This window comes from Meles meles, chromosome 9 (assembly GCF_922984935.1).
Source record: "Meles meles chromosome 9, mMelMel3.1 paternal haplotype, whole genome shotgun sequence".
Lineage (NCBI taxonomy): Eukaryota > Metazoa > Chordata > Mammalia > Carnivora > Mustelidae > Meles > Meles meles.
In genome coordinates, this window is record NC_060074.1 from 12,694,461 (window position 1) to 12,710,533 (window position 16,073).

At 45.1% G+C, this 16,073-nt stretch overlaps 1 protein-coding gene across 1 annotated transcript in view; it reads left to right on the top strand.

The window, feature by feature from the left end:
- The first annotated feature begins 1,643 nt into the window (after positions 1 to 1,643).
- The window catches only part of LOC123950373 (aldehyde oxidase 4-like), a 113,765-nt gene continuing 99,335 nt past the window's right edge, over positions 1,644 to 16,073 (top strand). The window contains exons 1-4 of the mRNA XM_046018192.1: positions 1,644 to 1,717; positions 6,836 to 6,950; positions 7,368 to 7,482; positions 8,009 to 8,110. Of these exons, the coding sequence (XP_045874148.1) occupies positions 1,644 to 1,717; positions 6,836 to 6,950; positions 7,368 to 7,482; positions 8,009 to 8,110 (406 nt within the window). The remainder of the gene's footprint in view (positions 1,718 to 6,835; positions 6,951 to 7,367; positions 7,483 to 8,008; positions 8,111 to 16,073) is intronic.

Consider the following 16,073-nt stretch of genomic DNA (forward strand, 5'->3'; position numbering starts at 1 on the left):
TTCAACCTGTTACCTTAGGAAGAAAACGAACAGTTTCATTGAGAGTAACCAGCCTGGTAACAAATGCCAAGGAGTACCACACAATTCACTCAACCTTCTGGGGTGACTCTGGACTGTAACAACTACTGTCTGTAACAACAGCTCTAAGTAGCGACGGTAACAGAACACACAGGCATGTAACTACAAATGCACATGTGGCAGACTTACCCTTGTTAACGCCAGGTCTCTCTGTATGAAAGAACCCTTGGGCTGTGTCTGCAGCTCAGTCTAAGTCCCTTCCGTGACAGTGGTGGCCCTGTGTTTCTGCAGGAGCCTCTGGCCCAGATGCCGTGACATTGGCCTTCCAACCGCCTGAGTCAGAGGCTGCGTCTCTCTGCAAGGGCCCTTAGCGGGGGAGGGGAGTCTCGGTCCTTGGATCTGCAGTCCATCATTCAGAGTGAGCTCCTCAGAGTCGGAAGCCCTCCTCAGTGGCCTTCCCGGGGTGCAAATTCCGCAGACAGCAAGCCCAGGACCGTGTGTGCCCTGCAGGCCGTCTCTCCTCCGCCCCGACTCCCCTCTAGCTCCGTTACTGGTCACCTGCTACCCGCACCGTCCCTGCAGCCGCAGGAAGGAGCTTACGGTGCCTGGCTGGGAGGACGTGCATGCCTCAGGGAGGCTGCTGTCCCCTCCATCAGTGACATCCTCCTGCCCTACCTGACACCTCACCCTCTCCCCGCTCACCCCGCCCTGCCTGAGTAAGTTCAGGCTGTGGAAACAAAACACCGCAGGCTGGAGCTTATAAACTGGGTATTTATTCTCACGGTTCTGGAAGCTGGAAGCCCAAGATGGGGCTGGCATGTCGCATTTGGGTCAAGGCCCTCCTCCTGGTTCGTGGCTGGTGACTTCCTACTGTGTCCTCCCATGATGGAAGGGACTAGGGCTTTCTCTGGACGAGTCCCTCTTTTATGAATTACTGATCCCATTCATGAGGGCTCCATCCCTACGGCCTGATCACCTCCCAAGGGCCCCACTTCCTAGTACCATCATCTTTGGGGCTTAGTATATTTCAACTTTTGAATGGGGGGGGCATACACATTCCGTCTGCAGCACCTCCCAACCCCCCACCCGCCCCGCTGTCGCCCCCCACCCACCGCCAACTGACTCTGCTTAATCATTTTTTGTCTATTTATGCAAGTGACAGATGCATCATTTCAGAATGAATTCTTGACACATAAATCCTAATTTGAGTCCCTCTAACTCAGAAATTAGAAGTGGGTGGCATTGAAGTGATTTTCACTATTTGTCTTCGTAGTTTCTGTTGTGTAAACAAGTAAAGGAATTCATGATTCCGGTAAAACATCTTTAGGATTTGCAAGGACATCTCTCGTGCTGGCATTTTTTATTCTAATTACCCAGAGTGAAGAGAAATGCCATTCTCTACTTAATTCAGCACTCACAGTGAAAGTCCCAAGGTTGTGGATTCATCTTTCTTTTGGTCCTTAGGAAGCCATATTACGAGCAGACTTTTAACCTAGGATGCCAACCCGTACGGGATATGGGGAACTGCGTCCTCAGTGTGGTTTCAGAAGGGGGGGCTGACAATCCCCCTTTTAAGTGCTGATGTCAGTTTTATCAGTATATTGAACACAGAGCTGTGGGATAAGATGAACCTCGTTTATGTCCCTGAATACGAACTCGCTCTTCTCTTGCTGCAGACAGAAGAGACGGACCGTGCATCGTGAGGAGAGTGGGCAGAAATGAGACACTGTAGGTCATCAGGAAGTACCAGTGAAGCACCCCAACTTGTCCCTCTTCTTCTCTATTCATTCTCAGGAGGTAAAACATTTGCAATTGAAATAAGTGTATGACTAGTGTTACATATAGTGAGACTGTGATGTAATGGAGCATAGAGTTTTATTTTAGGGGCAGATTTATTTTCATGTCTTTTTGACTTTCTGTCCTGGATTTACATGTTCAGGCTCTAAGAGAGAATTTCCTTTTTTTTTTTTTTTTTTAATTTATACTTTGGAATCTTTTTTTTTTAAGATTTTATTTATTTATTTGACAGACAGAGATCACAAGCAGGCAGAGAGTGAGAAGGGAAGCAGGCTCCCTGCTGAGCAGAGAGCCTGATGTGGGGCTCGATCCCAGGACCCTGGGATCATGACCTGAGCTGAAGGCAGAGGCTTTAACCCACTGAACCACCCAGGCACCCTATACCCTGGAATCTTTTATGGACAAATTTTTAACTATAGTGGAATCCCCAGGAGAAGATTCGTGAGAATTATAGACATCTCTCCTGGTAACAAGAGCCAACAGGATATAAAACATCTAATTTTGTACTGAGCTTGTCAGATAAATTAATTGAAAAGGAAAGTGTCAACAGGACCAGCCTGGGGAAGTGGCCCATATGAGGTGAAACAGAAAACAAAACAGAGCATTTTTTGGTTTACGGGCTACGCAAAATACATCTCTTTCTCACTTGACTTTGGGCCAAAAAGTGTATTGGCCAGTCGGACCCCTGCCTCGCCCATCAAGCTGGCTCCTGAATGTCTTTTCCCTCTTCCCACTCAAACCCACCTTCAAAGGATAAAGATTTATCGCCACGGGGGCCACAGACTTTGCAAGAACATCTTCCAAAAGAGTTCCCAAAGTGTCCCGAGGACGCCAGTACTATTGAGAGAAATGTGGCGTCTCTCTTAAGGAGCCGCCTTCAAAGGGAACACCATTTATTCACGTGGCTGGGTTTCAGGATTGGGGTTGAAAATAATCATGTGACTTTCTGGCCATCTTTCCTGTACTAATGTTCCTGTTGTCTTTTGTGCCTCATTTGGTGAACCTGAGTCATATACCCATATTCACCTCTGTCCCTCGAGATATTTCAGCTCTTTGAACTCACCCTCATGCACTTCCACAACATGCCCACCTGTCTTTATTGGCACATTTACCTGCTAATTCAGACCATTCTGACCTGTAAATCACACATTGTCCCTTTGGCACAGCACCTCCCATAAGCTGGAGGAGTTCGGCTCTGTTAGCCCAGGCAGGACACTGTTTTCCCAAGGCAGGCTCCCAGGATACAGCTGGCTATGACCACATCATGAGAAAGTTCTGGTATGATGGGTGGCTATTTTTTCAGTTTCACTTTGACTGTAGAATGCGCTTTTATAATAAGAATACTACCAGATTTAAAAAGGTAAAAATCATTTCAGTAGTACATGATAGCTGTAAATGAAATGCTTCTTCCCCTCCCCCCTCCCAACAGAAGGAACACCAGCAATTACCATTTTCTTGATGCAAATGCAAGCCTTAAGCCGGGGAAAAGTCCTAATTTCTGTTTTCCTTCCCATCTCGGAAAAGGTATGAGATGATAAAGTTTATGAGGTCCACTTTTATCGGTTTTAATGGCTTTATTTTCATCTTGAATAAAATTAACATAATAAAAATAGAATTTTCAGCAAATAGTTTATGCATGCCTAGGTGCAAACAATTATACCGGATTAAATGTTAATCTGCTTCATTAGAGAACATCAAGACATTGCACTCTTTTCTTCAAACGCTGCAAACCTAGGATCCTTGAAATCACGAATCACGTCATGGAAAGATAGTAATTAGCTAATTCTATAGGCGAGAGACTGAAGTACAAAGAAATTTAATTATTTCAATGATGTTTCATGGCGAAAGAGAAGCAGAACCAGGACCAAAATTCTTGTATAATAAAAACACTGAACTGAATGGCATATTCTTAAATTTTTTTAATAAAATGTTTAGGGTTAGCAAGAGCCCACCAACAGGGGGCAGCAGAGACCTCTTCTGCCTGCACATATTTTATGTTCCCAGTTTGGGAACGTGGCTTTTTCTCTGACATGGTTTCAAAAGTGACCACGTGTAGCAAGAAGGCAGATTTGTGATGAGTTCTTTGTCATCTACTAGTAGCGCATGGTGAAGTGGTATCTTTGGGGCCTTCTCTCCATATTTTATTGTAATTTAATATGCACGTCCTACCTGGAATCTTGCTGCGCCACCGTTAGAGCCCAACGGAGGGACGACAGCACCTCCGTTCCTAGACTTACTGAGCTGTGCCGCTGTCTTTTCAGGAAGCTAGCATTTAAATCACCAGCACTCCAATCTGGATTTCCCACTGAGAATCCTTTCCAACAGTCAATAAATTAGGCAGAGCAGAGCAATGACTGTAGGAAACTGCAATAAATTCTCATTTGCATTTCGAAGCAAACACCACGGTCCCGCTGGCCCCGCAGCTCCTGGGTTGAACTGAGGAGCAGTTGGGAGGGGAAGACGAAAGATACAATCTGAAGGTGAGAACAAAAATAAGACTAGACTGAACCAGTTCTCTTCCCCTCCCATGAGGTGCAGAGGTGGGGCTGGGCGGGGAGGAGGGGTGCCACCCGCAGGCTCCCTCTCCAGCCTTCCAGGCGCTTTCCCAAGCTTCAGCCCTTTCACCCTGGGGCCCTCTCTGCCCTCTCCTGGGTCTCGCATCTGAGACCTTCCTGGGCTTCCCGGTCTCTCACGTGGGACTCAGACTGCATTTTCCCAAATACAGGGCGGGTGCCTCTTCGGCCACTTGTCCTTAGCTCCCCTTGAAGAAGTCGGTCCCACACCCAGCTTAGGCAACTGTGGAAATGGGTTTCATCAACTTTCACCCGTGCTTATCCTGCAAAACAGATTCGTTTTCAGGGAGCACCTTTTCTTCTATGTTCCCTGGAGTCAGAGTTCACCCTGATGCCTGCAAAGTTGCTTTTAGAAGTCCTGAGGACGTAGGTCCTTCATTGGGTCTAGGGCCAGGGCAGTGGGACCGAGAAATCGAAACACAATGCGTGTGTACACATAAAACGTACATATTTGCACTTTCGTAATATAAGGTAAAACATGCCCTTTAGGAGACTGACGTGTATAAAAACGATATCAAGAAAAAATTTAAATCTCCTGAGACTTACCACCCATATACAGCCATTGTCAAACTATTTTTAAAATATTAAAAACTTGATTCTCATACAAATCTCATTTAGGAGGAAAAGCAGCAAGACGATAAACTGAATGGAAGTGAATTTGATAGGCTGCGGGTACAGACACTAACAAAACGGTGATAGGAAATTGTTAGTTTAGATGCGAAACAGGTTCATGTCTTACAGAGACTTAAACTGTAACTTCTCCGAGCAGAACTGATTTGATTTGCTACTGGAAAAAACATCCAGTGTTATCACGCAGCCTCACAGGGTGTAGGTGCTACTCCGTCATAAATAATAACGTCCCGACAGAGAATCAGGTAAACCTTGGGTCCCGCTGCTACACTGTTTCCGTATCGCATGGGAAGGATATACTGTCATGTTTTTGCTTTTTCTTTTAGATTGTTTTTATTTTAATAAATTTTCTTCCATTCCTAAGAGTTTTTAGAGAACTTTAAATACATGAATAAATAAAACACTTATTTTTACAAAATGAGGATTAGTGGACATGTATAATCATAATTATTTCTTCTTTCACTTTCTAGTGTATCATAAACATGGTCCAGTCCCTTCCCGGCTTCCTCTTCCTCACACCTACCGTCCTTAGCTTCACACAGATTGACAATGGGGAAGAAGGAAAATCTGGTTTAAACTAAATAAACTCACTTGGAAAATCCCCCACCACATGCGGGACGATCTTTGCATTTCTTAGCAGATATTTCTATCTTATAAACACTCCTGCTGGGTCCATTTGCCTGGGTTTTTGTTTGTTTGTTTGTTTTTGTTTTTGTTTTTTTGTTTTTAAGAGTAAGCTCCACGCCTAGCATGGAGCCCAGTATAGAGCTTGAATGTGAGATCAAGACCTCAGCTGATAGCAAGTGGGAGAGTGGGACGCTTAACCCACTGAACCACCTAGGTGCCCCTCTTTGCTTTTTGGGGGGGAGGGAGGGGCAGAAGGAGAAAGAAAACCTTAAGCAGGTTCCACATCCAGTACAGAGTCCAACGAGGAATAAATCTCACGACCCTGAGATCACAACCTGAGCCAAATCCAGAGTGGGGCACTTAACCAACTGGGTCTCCCAGACCCAGACCCCCCAATCTTCTCTTTTTTAGGCATAGTGTGTAGTTCCCCAGCAGCATCCCCAAGACCCAGTTGGACACCACATCATGGATCACCTGGGTGTTAAATATGGCACAGGAAAGTTCCCGAATTTTATAATGACATGCCTGCCTTGGCAGGAGAACTTTTCCTGGCTGGGTAACCGGTACCCGGCCACACGCTAAAATTACATCAATAAATAAGGCAGAGCTGGAAAGCCAGTATACCAGCAGGCACTTAAAGGCATAGTTGTCTGTCAATAGTCTCCTCAACTCGAAACACTGACTGAAGCATTTCACAAAAAACCACCCCAACGTTTAGCTTGATAAAACAAAATTTAAAAGGAAGAAAGCAAGCTGTGGGTTTGGGAGCGGATACAAAAGTAGACCCCTGCCAAGACAGAAAGCCGGTATCCGAAGAACCAGGCGCTATTATCAGAGAATGTAAAGGGTGAAAGCAGCTCCCTCGGCTCGTGAGATCCCCAAGAGTTTTCATTCTCTCCACTGATTTCCTGAAAATCCACTTTCCAAGGAGCCTGAATTCCTAGGAGTGCCGCGGGCTGAGCACTGCTTTGGAAGCTCCAGGATACACCCCCAGTGGAAGGTGAGAATAACAGACACACTTTTCTCCTCACCCTCTGCACCCCAGAAACCAGGGCTTTCCACTTCCCATGATGCACTTGCCTGGGGGCGCTGCTGTGAGTTCTGGCAGGTTCTTGGGCTTCCGTTCACACAGAGGAGGGCCACATCATCCCATGAACACTTGGCACCTTTGGGGTTCTGTTTCTTGTCAGTTCCATTGACGCCTCTGAGACCCTGGCATTGCCTGGTGGGGTCCGCGTGATAATGGCTCAGCAGTTCCCTGTGACAGCGGCAGCAGAGAAGAGGAGCCTGTGCGCCCAGGACGAGGTAGGGTGACCAGAGTGTGTGTATCTCGCGGCACCTTAATCCTTAGCTGCTCTTCCCTAGTCGTTTCCAGGTGCCTTTAGACACATGACCCCACGTAGCCCTCCTGACGCCCTTAGACGATTTATTTGTACTAAGGCCATTTCAGAACACACTCAAGGCAGCTAAGAACCCTGTTAAGCTGACAGAGATCTCTCCATTGTAAGATGAAGACACGGAGGCTTAGAGAGTTCTAGTAGATTGCCTGAGGCCATGGGGTTAGTGGTGACAGAGTCACGTTCAAACCCAGCCCCCAGCTCTATCCTGCAGGTAACCCCACACACGTCATACCCGGGCATGCTGACCCTGGCCAAGGGGACCCTGCCAGTGTATGTTTCTGTTCCCCTGTGGCGCGTTACTTGGTCTCTTTTTTTCCTGCAGGTGCTTTATGAGGCTCAGGTTGTCTGTATCGTGGCAGCTGATTTATATGCTTATGCCAGGCAGGTCACAAACAGAGCAGAGATGGTGAACCAAGATGGGGAGCCTGTGACTGTGGGTATCCAGTCAGAATTCAGTCAGTCTGGTCATTTGGCGATGATGATCCTTTCCGGAAAGTTCCAAATTATATTGTTACCACAGTACTTGTGAAACCTCTTTCTCTTGCGTGGCATTTCCCAGCTGCTGCAGAGATATAACACCAACCAGCAAGCATACTTTCTCCTAAAAGTTTCAGTCTGCCTTTCTACTCCTGCTACCTGGAAATGTGTCCTCATGCCACAATGGATCCGTAATTGTGCCTCGTGCCCCTAAGTATTCCTGAAATGCTTGCTTGTCCTAAAGGGAAACCATTCCAGAAAGCCCCAAATCCCAAATTTGACATTCAAACCTTAGAAAGTTCAAATCCTTGCCCTTGAACATTTTTAAATTTGAACTTTGTTTCTCTTAGCTCCTGCCCCATATTTCATCTGCCCTCATCTTTATCTCCCTTAAGTTTTCTCTTGCTCCATTTAGAACCAGCTTGCTCACGACTGAAGGTGAGAACTGTCCCTTTTTTTCCTGGGCTGTTCTGCACTTTTTGCCAGGTTCCATGGCAGACCTGCGGTGGTTCCTTTTGTGCATTCCTGATACGGCCACTGAAGAGGGAAATGGCAGTCATCGGAATTGTTTGCATTACGCCGGCCAGGGTAGAAGCCTGCTAGACGCCCTTGGCCCTTTTACTTAAGGATAGAGATGGAAGATTTGTTCACAAGTGAATATAGTAGAATGACATCTCACCTGGGGTCAGCTTCCAAGTGAAAATCCAGAATGATCAAAAATAACCTTAACATACCGTCCCACGACACCCAGAGAAATCAAGATACAAAGGATTAAAATTTAAATATCAGAAATGAAATCCAAAGAATCAAAGAAGAAATCAGGGAAGAATTCCTTTATAGTATTTCTAACTAGAACTCAAACTCTAAATTTCATAACAGAGAAGATTAATAATTCACTTACATATAATAATATACTTCTGCCTAAAGAAAAACATAATAAGCAGAGTTCAAAGACAAGCACCAAATGGAAAAATATTTCCAAACCACAACACAGACAACAAGCTAATTTCCTAAGTATATAAAGATCTCCCATATATCATGAGGGAAAAACCCATCAGAAAGTGGGCAAAGATCAGGGAGATTCAAATTAAAACCACATCGAGATACCACCTGACACCAGTTAGAATGGCCAAAATTAGCAAGACAGGAAACAACATTTGTTGGAGAGGATGTGGAGAAAGGGGAGCCCTCTTACACTGTTGGTGGGAATGCAAGTTGGTGCAGCCACTTTGGAGAACAGTGTGGAGATTCCTGAAGAAATTGAAAATAGAGCTTCCCTATGACCCTGCAATTGCACTACTGAGCATTAGTAGTGATTTCAAGATTTCAAGAAGCAGAACAAATTGAACATGAAGATTCATGTTCAGTTTGATGTCCATGAGATAATTAAATTTTATCATTGCAAAATTAAAAAAAAAAGAATATACAAGCCACTGACTGGGTGTGAAGAGCAAAAGGGAATCGAAGAAAACCTTGAGATTAGAGGTTGGTTGACTGCCAAAAAGATGGTTATCCTTAACAACCTGCGGAGACACCATGACCCGTATGGAAGCAAGCAGAAGACAAGGGCTCAAGGGACTGGCAGGGCATTCAAGGGGCATTGCCCACAGGCCATTAGAAGTGTGTTCTGCTGCTTTAGGAGACACTGAAGCTCAAGCTATGGGTTTGGGAGAAGTCATGAAGGTGAACTATGTCACCAAAGGAGAGAATAATATCTGAAAATCTATTTTTTTTAATATTTCTAGATAAAAAAACAAGTATTTAAGACCAAAATATGAAATAGAGGAAGTAGAGAGGGGAGTTGATGCTATGATTGAGTAATGAAAATTATAACACGTGGCGGAAGCAGGAGGGAGAGGAGAAAGAGAGGAGAAAGACAGTCTGAAGATAGAATCCTCAGCAAAAAGTTGGGGTTATTATTATTTCCCACACTCCTGTCACCTAGAGAACCAAACTGGATGAAGCGCATAACTTCACAATGCCCATTCTGGACACTCAAGGGTATGAATTCAAGGGCTGCACCTATAGATATATTTTCTGATACCAGATAGATCTAAAATTTATATTGACAGGTGCACCACCAAGTCTTTTCAATGACCCTGATATTTTCTGCACCATCTCCAGTTTCTTGAATGCAAACAAACTTGGATTTTCTAACACCTAGGATTAATTATAGATTGCTAAAGTTTTTACTTCCTACTTGGGTGAAATTGGTTTTTAAAAAAATATATTTCATCCTGCACTCCTTCCCCACCCCATCCCCACTTCTCCTCACGTGGAACCATGTATAGCTAAGTTCCCTGGGGGTTTTCAGGGTGCTGGATTGTGGTTGGGGGTTTAATCTTTCCAGGGGAGCGAACAGTGTGTGACTGACTGGGTATCACTGCTGAAGGACCCATCTTCCTGGGCCACCGGAAGTCATCTCTGCCCCTAGGCATTTTCATCGTAGAAATGGATTCATGCTTAGGAAGGACCGTCTTGTTCTTTATTCTTCTGTGACAGCAGAGTTGTGGCTCAAGCCAGTAATAATTAGTTGTAGATCTTGGCAACACACCACCATGGGAAGGTGGGGAAATGGAGCCAGACTTGCGGGAGACGTTCTAATTGCGCATGACTCCTCAGGGATCTCGTGTATAAAAACAGCTGCCTGTGAAAACTTGGCCAAATTAGAGTGATTCTTTGAAATCAATGCAAAAAACCAAATGTTATCCCCGTGACCTCGAAGAAAGTAATATGAATGTTTAGTAAAATGCACTGCGTTCTGTTTTGAATATATTTAAATTAAGTATCTCTAAACACAAGAGTCTCGCCTGCTCGCGGTGTTGGGGACGTGCACTTTGGAGGGCAGGCATGTTTTATGCGGAAACTCAAAGTGAGCGTGGTTCAGAGGACAGAGAAATCACACACGTGGCAAGCCAGGAGGCGGCATTTTCACAGGTGGGTTTCCTTTTCAGTCATGCTTTTGGGGCCATAGACGGTGCATTTCTAATCGAGTGTTGTCATTTTCTTGCTTTATAGCTGTAGAACCCAGGTATGAGAGATAACGTTCAGTTAGACAGTGACCATCAGGACAGGGGCAAAGCCCAGCCCCAAATTACATCCGTTTTCCTGTTCCCCTTCTTCTCAGATGAGGGCTACCTCCTACGTCTCCGTCATCACCATCACCCCATTTCCCCTACTCACCGCCAGCACGTACATGTAGTTTCAGAGGGCGAGGTGTCCTCCCTCCTTCTCAGGACCAGCCCTTACACTGGCACCTTCGGTTCCTCTCGCCGTCCATAATTACCCCTTCTAGGTTCTGTGCCTTTCACTTCCATCTCTTTACTGCCTCATTCTGCCCAGTCCGGAAACTCAAGCCTGTCCCATCCTTAAAAGTGACCCTCTCTTGATCCCGCTCCAACCTTTAGCTATTGCTTCTGTCTCCTTCCCTTCTGAGACAAATTTTTATATCAATCGCCTACCTTGCCTACTTCCCATTTATGCTTCAACGTGCTGCTTCTGTCAGGACCACCAAGGGCTCCATAGTTCTTCGATCAAAGAGACACTCTTGCGCCCTTTTTACCTGCTACACTAATGCCATCTACACTGCAGACCATTTGGTCCTCACAGCTCTACTCCCTTGGCTTCTCTGACACTGCTCTTCCCGGTGTCTCCTTATGCCTCTTTGCTCTTTAATTTCCCGCTGGGCTTCTCCGTCTCTCTCGTCCTTCTATACTGTTGGGAGCCCAGATCCTTTTGAGAGCCTGAAGGCATGGACTTTTCTCCCGGATAAAAGGGACCTATGTTCTATGTAAGTAGCACTACCACCTACAACAGACAGTCCCCAAATCTTCACGGATTCGCACAACCAAGATTGATGTCTTGAGTGGACAAAGTCTCATGTGGATGCTGTCCTAGGCATGTGTCCCCCAAGCGTGACTCAGGGATCCACCTCCCTTTACGTGGCTCGGCCGTCTCAGATTCTTGGGCTTCCAGCTGCACAGATGGTAAGTCAAGGCGGATGAAAAGTGACCGTGAGCCTGTCCCCATTCCGCTGGCTGGAACTCAGCCATACAATGTCACTTAGAAAAAGGAGAAGCTGAAAAATGTAGTTGGCTACGTGCTCAGAAAGGAAAAGTATTGTATATTGGTGAACACGATGCTGGAGGGTCCCCAGACTCCTTGAAGCCTAGTGTAAGAGCTACATTAGGGGTTAGAGTTCCATTGGAGCCCCATCGTCCATTGCTTCCCTTCTTTTGCAAGGTCTTGTGGGTGCTCTCACTGCCTCTCATCTTTTCTCTACCCTCTTCATACTGAAAGTTACTCACTGTATGTTTCCAGCTCTCACCTTTCTTGAAGATCTCATTTTCGTATCTAAGATACTTCATTTGGTTAGGCCATGGTCACTTCAAAATCAATAAGATCAAAACTCAACGAGACCTCTTCTTCCTTAAGCCAATTTCTTCCTCTGTTTTTGACCTTAAATAATGATCTTATCATTTACCTACTCACATAAGGCAGAAAACCAAGTGGCATATTTACTCTCTCCCTCTCCTACACTTCCTGCCGAAACGCTCCTAATTACCTCTTAAATGTTTTTTTAATTATTCAATACATTTCTCTTCTGTTTTACTATTAGAAAAATGAACAGCTATAGACACTCTTACCCTGGATTCACCAGTTGTTAGTAATTTGCTTCAGTTGTGTCCTCCTCCCTCTCTCTGTCCCCCCACACCCTCTTCTGTCAGTGTTCATTCTTCTGAATGGTTGAAATTTTTCAAAATAAAAGATGTAAAAAGAGCAAAAGATAAGAAAGAAATAAACTATGTTAAATATGTATGTATATACACACACATATTCCTATAATATTCTCCTTCATTATCACAGCACAACATTCTTGGGAAACGTAACATTGCTGGAATATTATTTCTAATATAATAGTGATATACAAGTCTTATTCAGATTTCTCCTATTGGCTTGATAATGTCTTGAGGTTTGTTTGTTTGTTTGTTTCTGGTCCAGGACTGAATTCAGGATCATGCACTGTGTGTCTCTTTTATCTCCTTTAAAACGGTTTCCTGGACTTTTTTTTTTTTTATTTGGCATGAATATTTTTGAAGACCCAGGAGAATTGTTCAGCAGAACATCCCTTAGTTTGGGTAGGATGGTTGTTCCCTCTTGAGTAGATTCAGGATGAGCGTTTTTGGCTGGGCTGTCTTTTGAGGGCATCACCCCAGAGGCACGTGACACGTGTGGCCCATTTTCTGTGACCTTCAGTTGGATGAGCCGGTTGAAGTGGTACTTCTGGGTTCATCGTGTGTGAGGATGGTCTCCCTTTGAGATGAGTAAGCGCTCCGGGAAGCGCTTATCTGAGGCTGAATGGCTAGTCTGTCCCCAGAAGTCTTTCATTCACTTTAATTTAACTAAATTAATTATTTATTTATTGCAGAGAGACAGAGAGTGAGAGTGGGGGCGAGGGGAGGGGCAGAGGGAGAGGGAGACAAGCAGACTCCCCGCTGAGTGGGGGCTCCATCCCGGGACCCTGAGATCTCAAGCTGGGCCAAAATCAAGAGTCAGAGTGATGTAGTTTTGGAATGTGGGTGAGGTTTGGTGGGGTGAGGTCTGGAGAGACAACCAAGAAAGAATTCTTGAGACGTTTTTGGGGCAAAATGGTGGTTTTATGAAAGTCTGGGGACAGGACCCGAGGGCAGAGAGAGCTGTCTGGGGGCTGTGAGGGGCGGCGGATTATGTACCTGGGAGTTGGGGGACATAAGGAAAAAGGAGGTCTCACAAGGATTTTCATGTGTTAAAGAAGACTCACTGGATACCGGAGTCCTTGCCGTTGTCAAGTCAAGGTTGTTTTTCCCTCTAGCGAGGCAGTAACAGGAAGATCGTTGGGAGGTTCCTGGAGGAACGTTACACTCTGCCCCTCCCGCTTCAAGTATCTGCCAATGCGGTGCAGGTTATGCAGACATTTCATTGCACCGACATTTCCTTCTGGAAACTAGGCCATTGGTAGAAGTGCTTTGTTCTTGTAGATTGCTAAGGCATCTGTAACCTGCGGGAGACTCATGTCTTGCAGGATTGTGATCTCTATAAGTTATTTGTTTTTCCTTTCCTAATCTTTAGGGCACCCAGGAGACTGAGGCATGTCACATGCATCCCTTCCGGGGGAGGGGGTTCTGGGGTGTCGGCTTCTGTTTTGTCCTCAGCTTGCCTCCTGCTCCCTCATTAAGAGGCTCAACCAACTGAGACACCCAGGCGCCCGCACTCATTAGTTTTCATGTCACTGATGAGTCTTGCCTGGCAATTTCTTCTAACTCTCTTATGCCCTTTACATTTATTACTTGGCATTCTTCAATAAAGAACGTCAAAATTTTTTTATATCAATATGGATTCAAAGGTTCTTTGTTTCTTTAATTAATGTGTCAAAATCCATTCTGACCATTATTTTTGATGTTCACATGGTCCTAAACGTGGCCAGTAGGAGCCCCTCCAAGCTGGTTCCCGTAGCCTTTTCGATGAGGGAGCAGAAGTCTAGCGGAGGACAAAGCAGAAGCTGGCACCTTACACCCGTCCCCCACCATCTGATATGTGTGACATTCCGCAGGCATTCCTGGCTGCCCTGAATTTTAAGCAGCTGCCTTCAGGTCATGCATGATCCCAGGGTCCTGGGATCGAACCCCACATCAGCGGGATTGTTCAGCGGGAGCCTGCTTCTCCCCTGCCTGCCATCTCCCCTGCTTGTGCTCGCTCTCTGACTCTCTTTCTCTCCCTCACTCTCTCTATGTCAAATAAATAAATAAAATCTTAAAAAAAAAAAAAAAGGAAAAACAAATCAAATGGCTATTAGCGAGCCTAGTCCTGCAGGACAGGAGTCTCCCTCCGTTTGCAAATGTCTTAGTGATTTACAAGGAAAAGCTTTTCTTATCAATAGCCTAACTTCCAGAGCCCCATAACTCAGTTTCCTGGAGCCCTAACATCACCCTCTCCACCATGAAGTTGAGGGAGGCTGAAGCAGAAGGAAATGTAAATAAAATGGAATTTCTTTTGAACCTGTGACCATCGACAAGAATGGTGATAGGAGGATGTCACATTCCTCCAGGAAACGCCCAACTGTCTTCACATTTGTGCCTCATTAGGTGGAAAGACAGCCTTGGCTTGACAATACCCAGGCCCCCAGTATCCTAAAGACTTTAGCATATCACAGTCCTTCTGGACACTCCCTTTGTCCTCATCTCCCCACTCCTGAGTGTATAATCAGCCACTCCTCCAGACCGCACTGCAGCAGCTCTCTCTGCCCACGGGTCCTGTCCCCCCGCTTTCATAAAACCACCATTTTGCACCAAGGACGTCTCAAGAATTCTTTCTTGGTCGTCGGCTCCGGACTTCACTGCACCGAACCTCACGTATATTCTAAAACTTACATTTTGAAATAAATTCTTCAGTTTTTGAGCACTTTCTGGCCCAACGAGTTGTTTCAGGCTTAGTTTGTCTTTTCCTGGTCCCACACCTGGAACTGGCCTTTCCTCCAAGGAGCCTTGGTTAATGTTCAGTGGGAAATGGTGTTTAGGAACCAGATCTGATGCTACTGGGCTATCTTTGCTCTTGGGCTTTTTTAGTAGACAGAGCTAGGAAATTTTTTTATTTTATTTTATTTTATTTTAAGAAATGAGGCCATGCTGATACTTCTAATTCCAATCTGACCCCACGGGGCTCTTCCTCACTTTTCCCCATTCCATATCTGCATCTCCCTTTGCCCAACAGTGAAAACTCTAGCTCCCCAAAATATACAAGCACTTATTCATTTGCCCAATCATGCAATCCCCTCAAAATGGCTTCAGAATCACTACACTCAATACCGCCATACCCAAACTTACTAAACACAGTCAAGCTTTCTTTTTATTCTAACAGTGTTTCCCAGTGAGAGTGCATAACCCAAACGTCAAGTTCCAAGTCTACTTGGATTAATGTTTTTTGGTAATATCAATTGTATATACAGCTAGGTTCATTCGTTTCTGCTTATACATTCAATTTTAGAGTATTTTCTCCATTGCCACTTACTTAAATCTTTATTATAAAGAACTCCTCATGCATATTAACAGCTGCGGGCACCTGGGTGGCTCAGTTGAGTGTCTGACTCTTGATCTCAGGGTTCTGAGTTCAAGCCCCACGTTGAGCTCCATGCAGAGTGTGGAGCATGCTTAAAATGGAATAAAATAAAATAAAAGTGAATATTAATAGCTGTATATAATGCTTCAGTTATTGAGATTTTACTAATAAGATATTTGGCTTGATTTCAGATTTTATGAGGATTTCTCCAGGGGCCCCACAGAGTCTTCACAAATATAATTAGTAACTTGTTTCCACCTGTTTCCTTGTACACCTGACAGTGTGACGCCTCATCAACCAACCTGCCCCAATTATCGAAGTGTGGCCTCTTGGGTGTGGGCTTCAAGCTGGGACTTGTGGTCTTTATCCTTATCTCTATTCCTCTTAACCCAGCCACAGTTTTTGCAGCATTCCTGGGGTATTCCTGGGACTCACACCACCCCCAGGTAGAAATGACCCA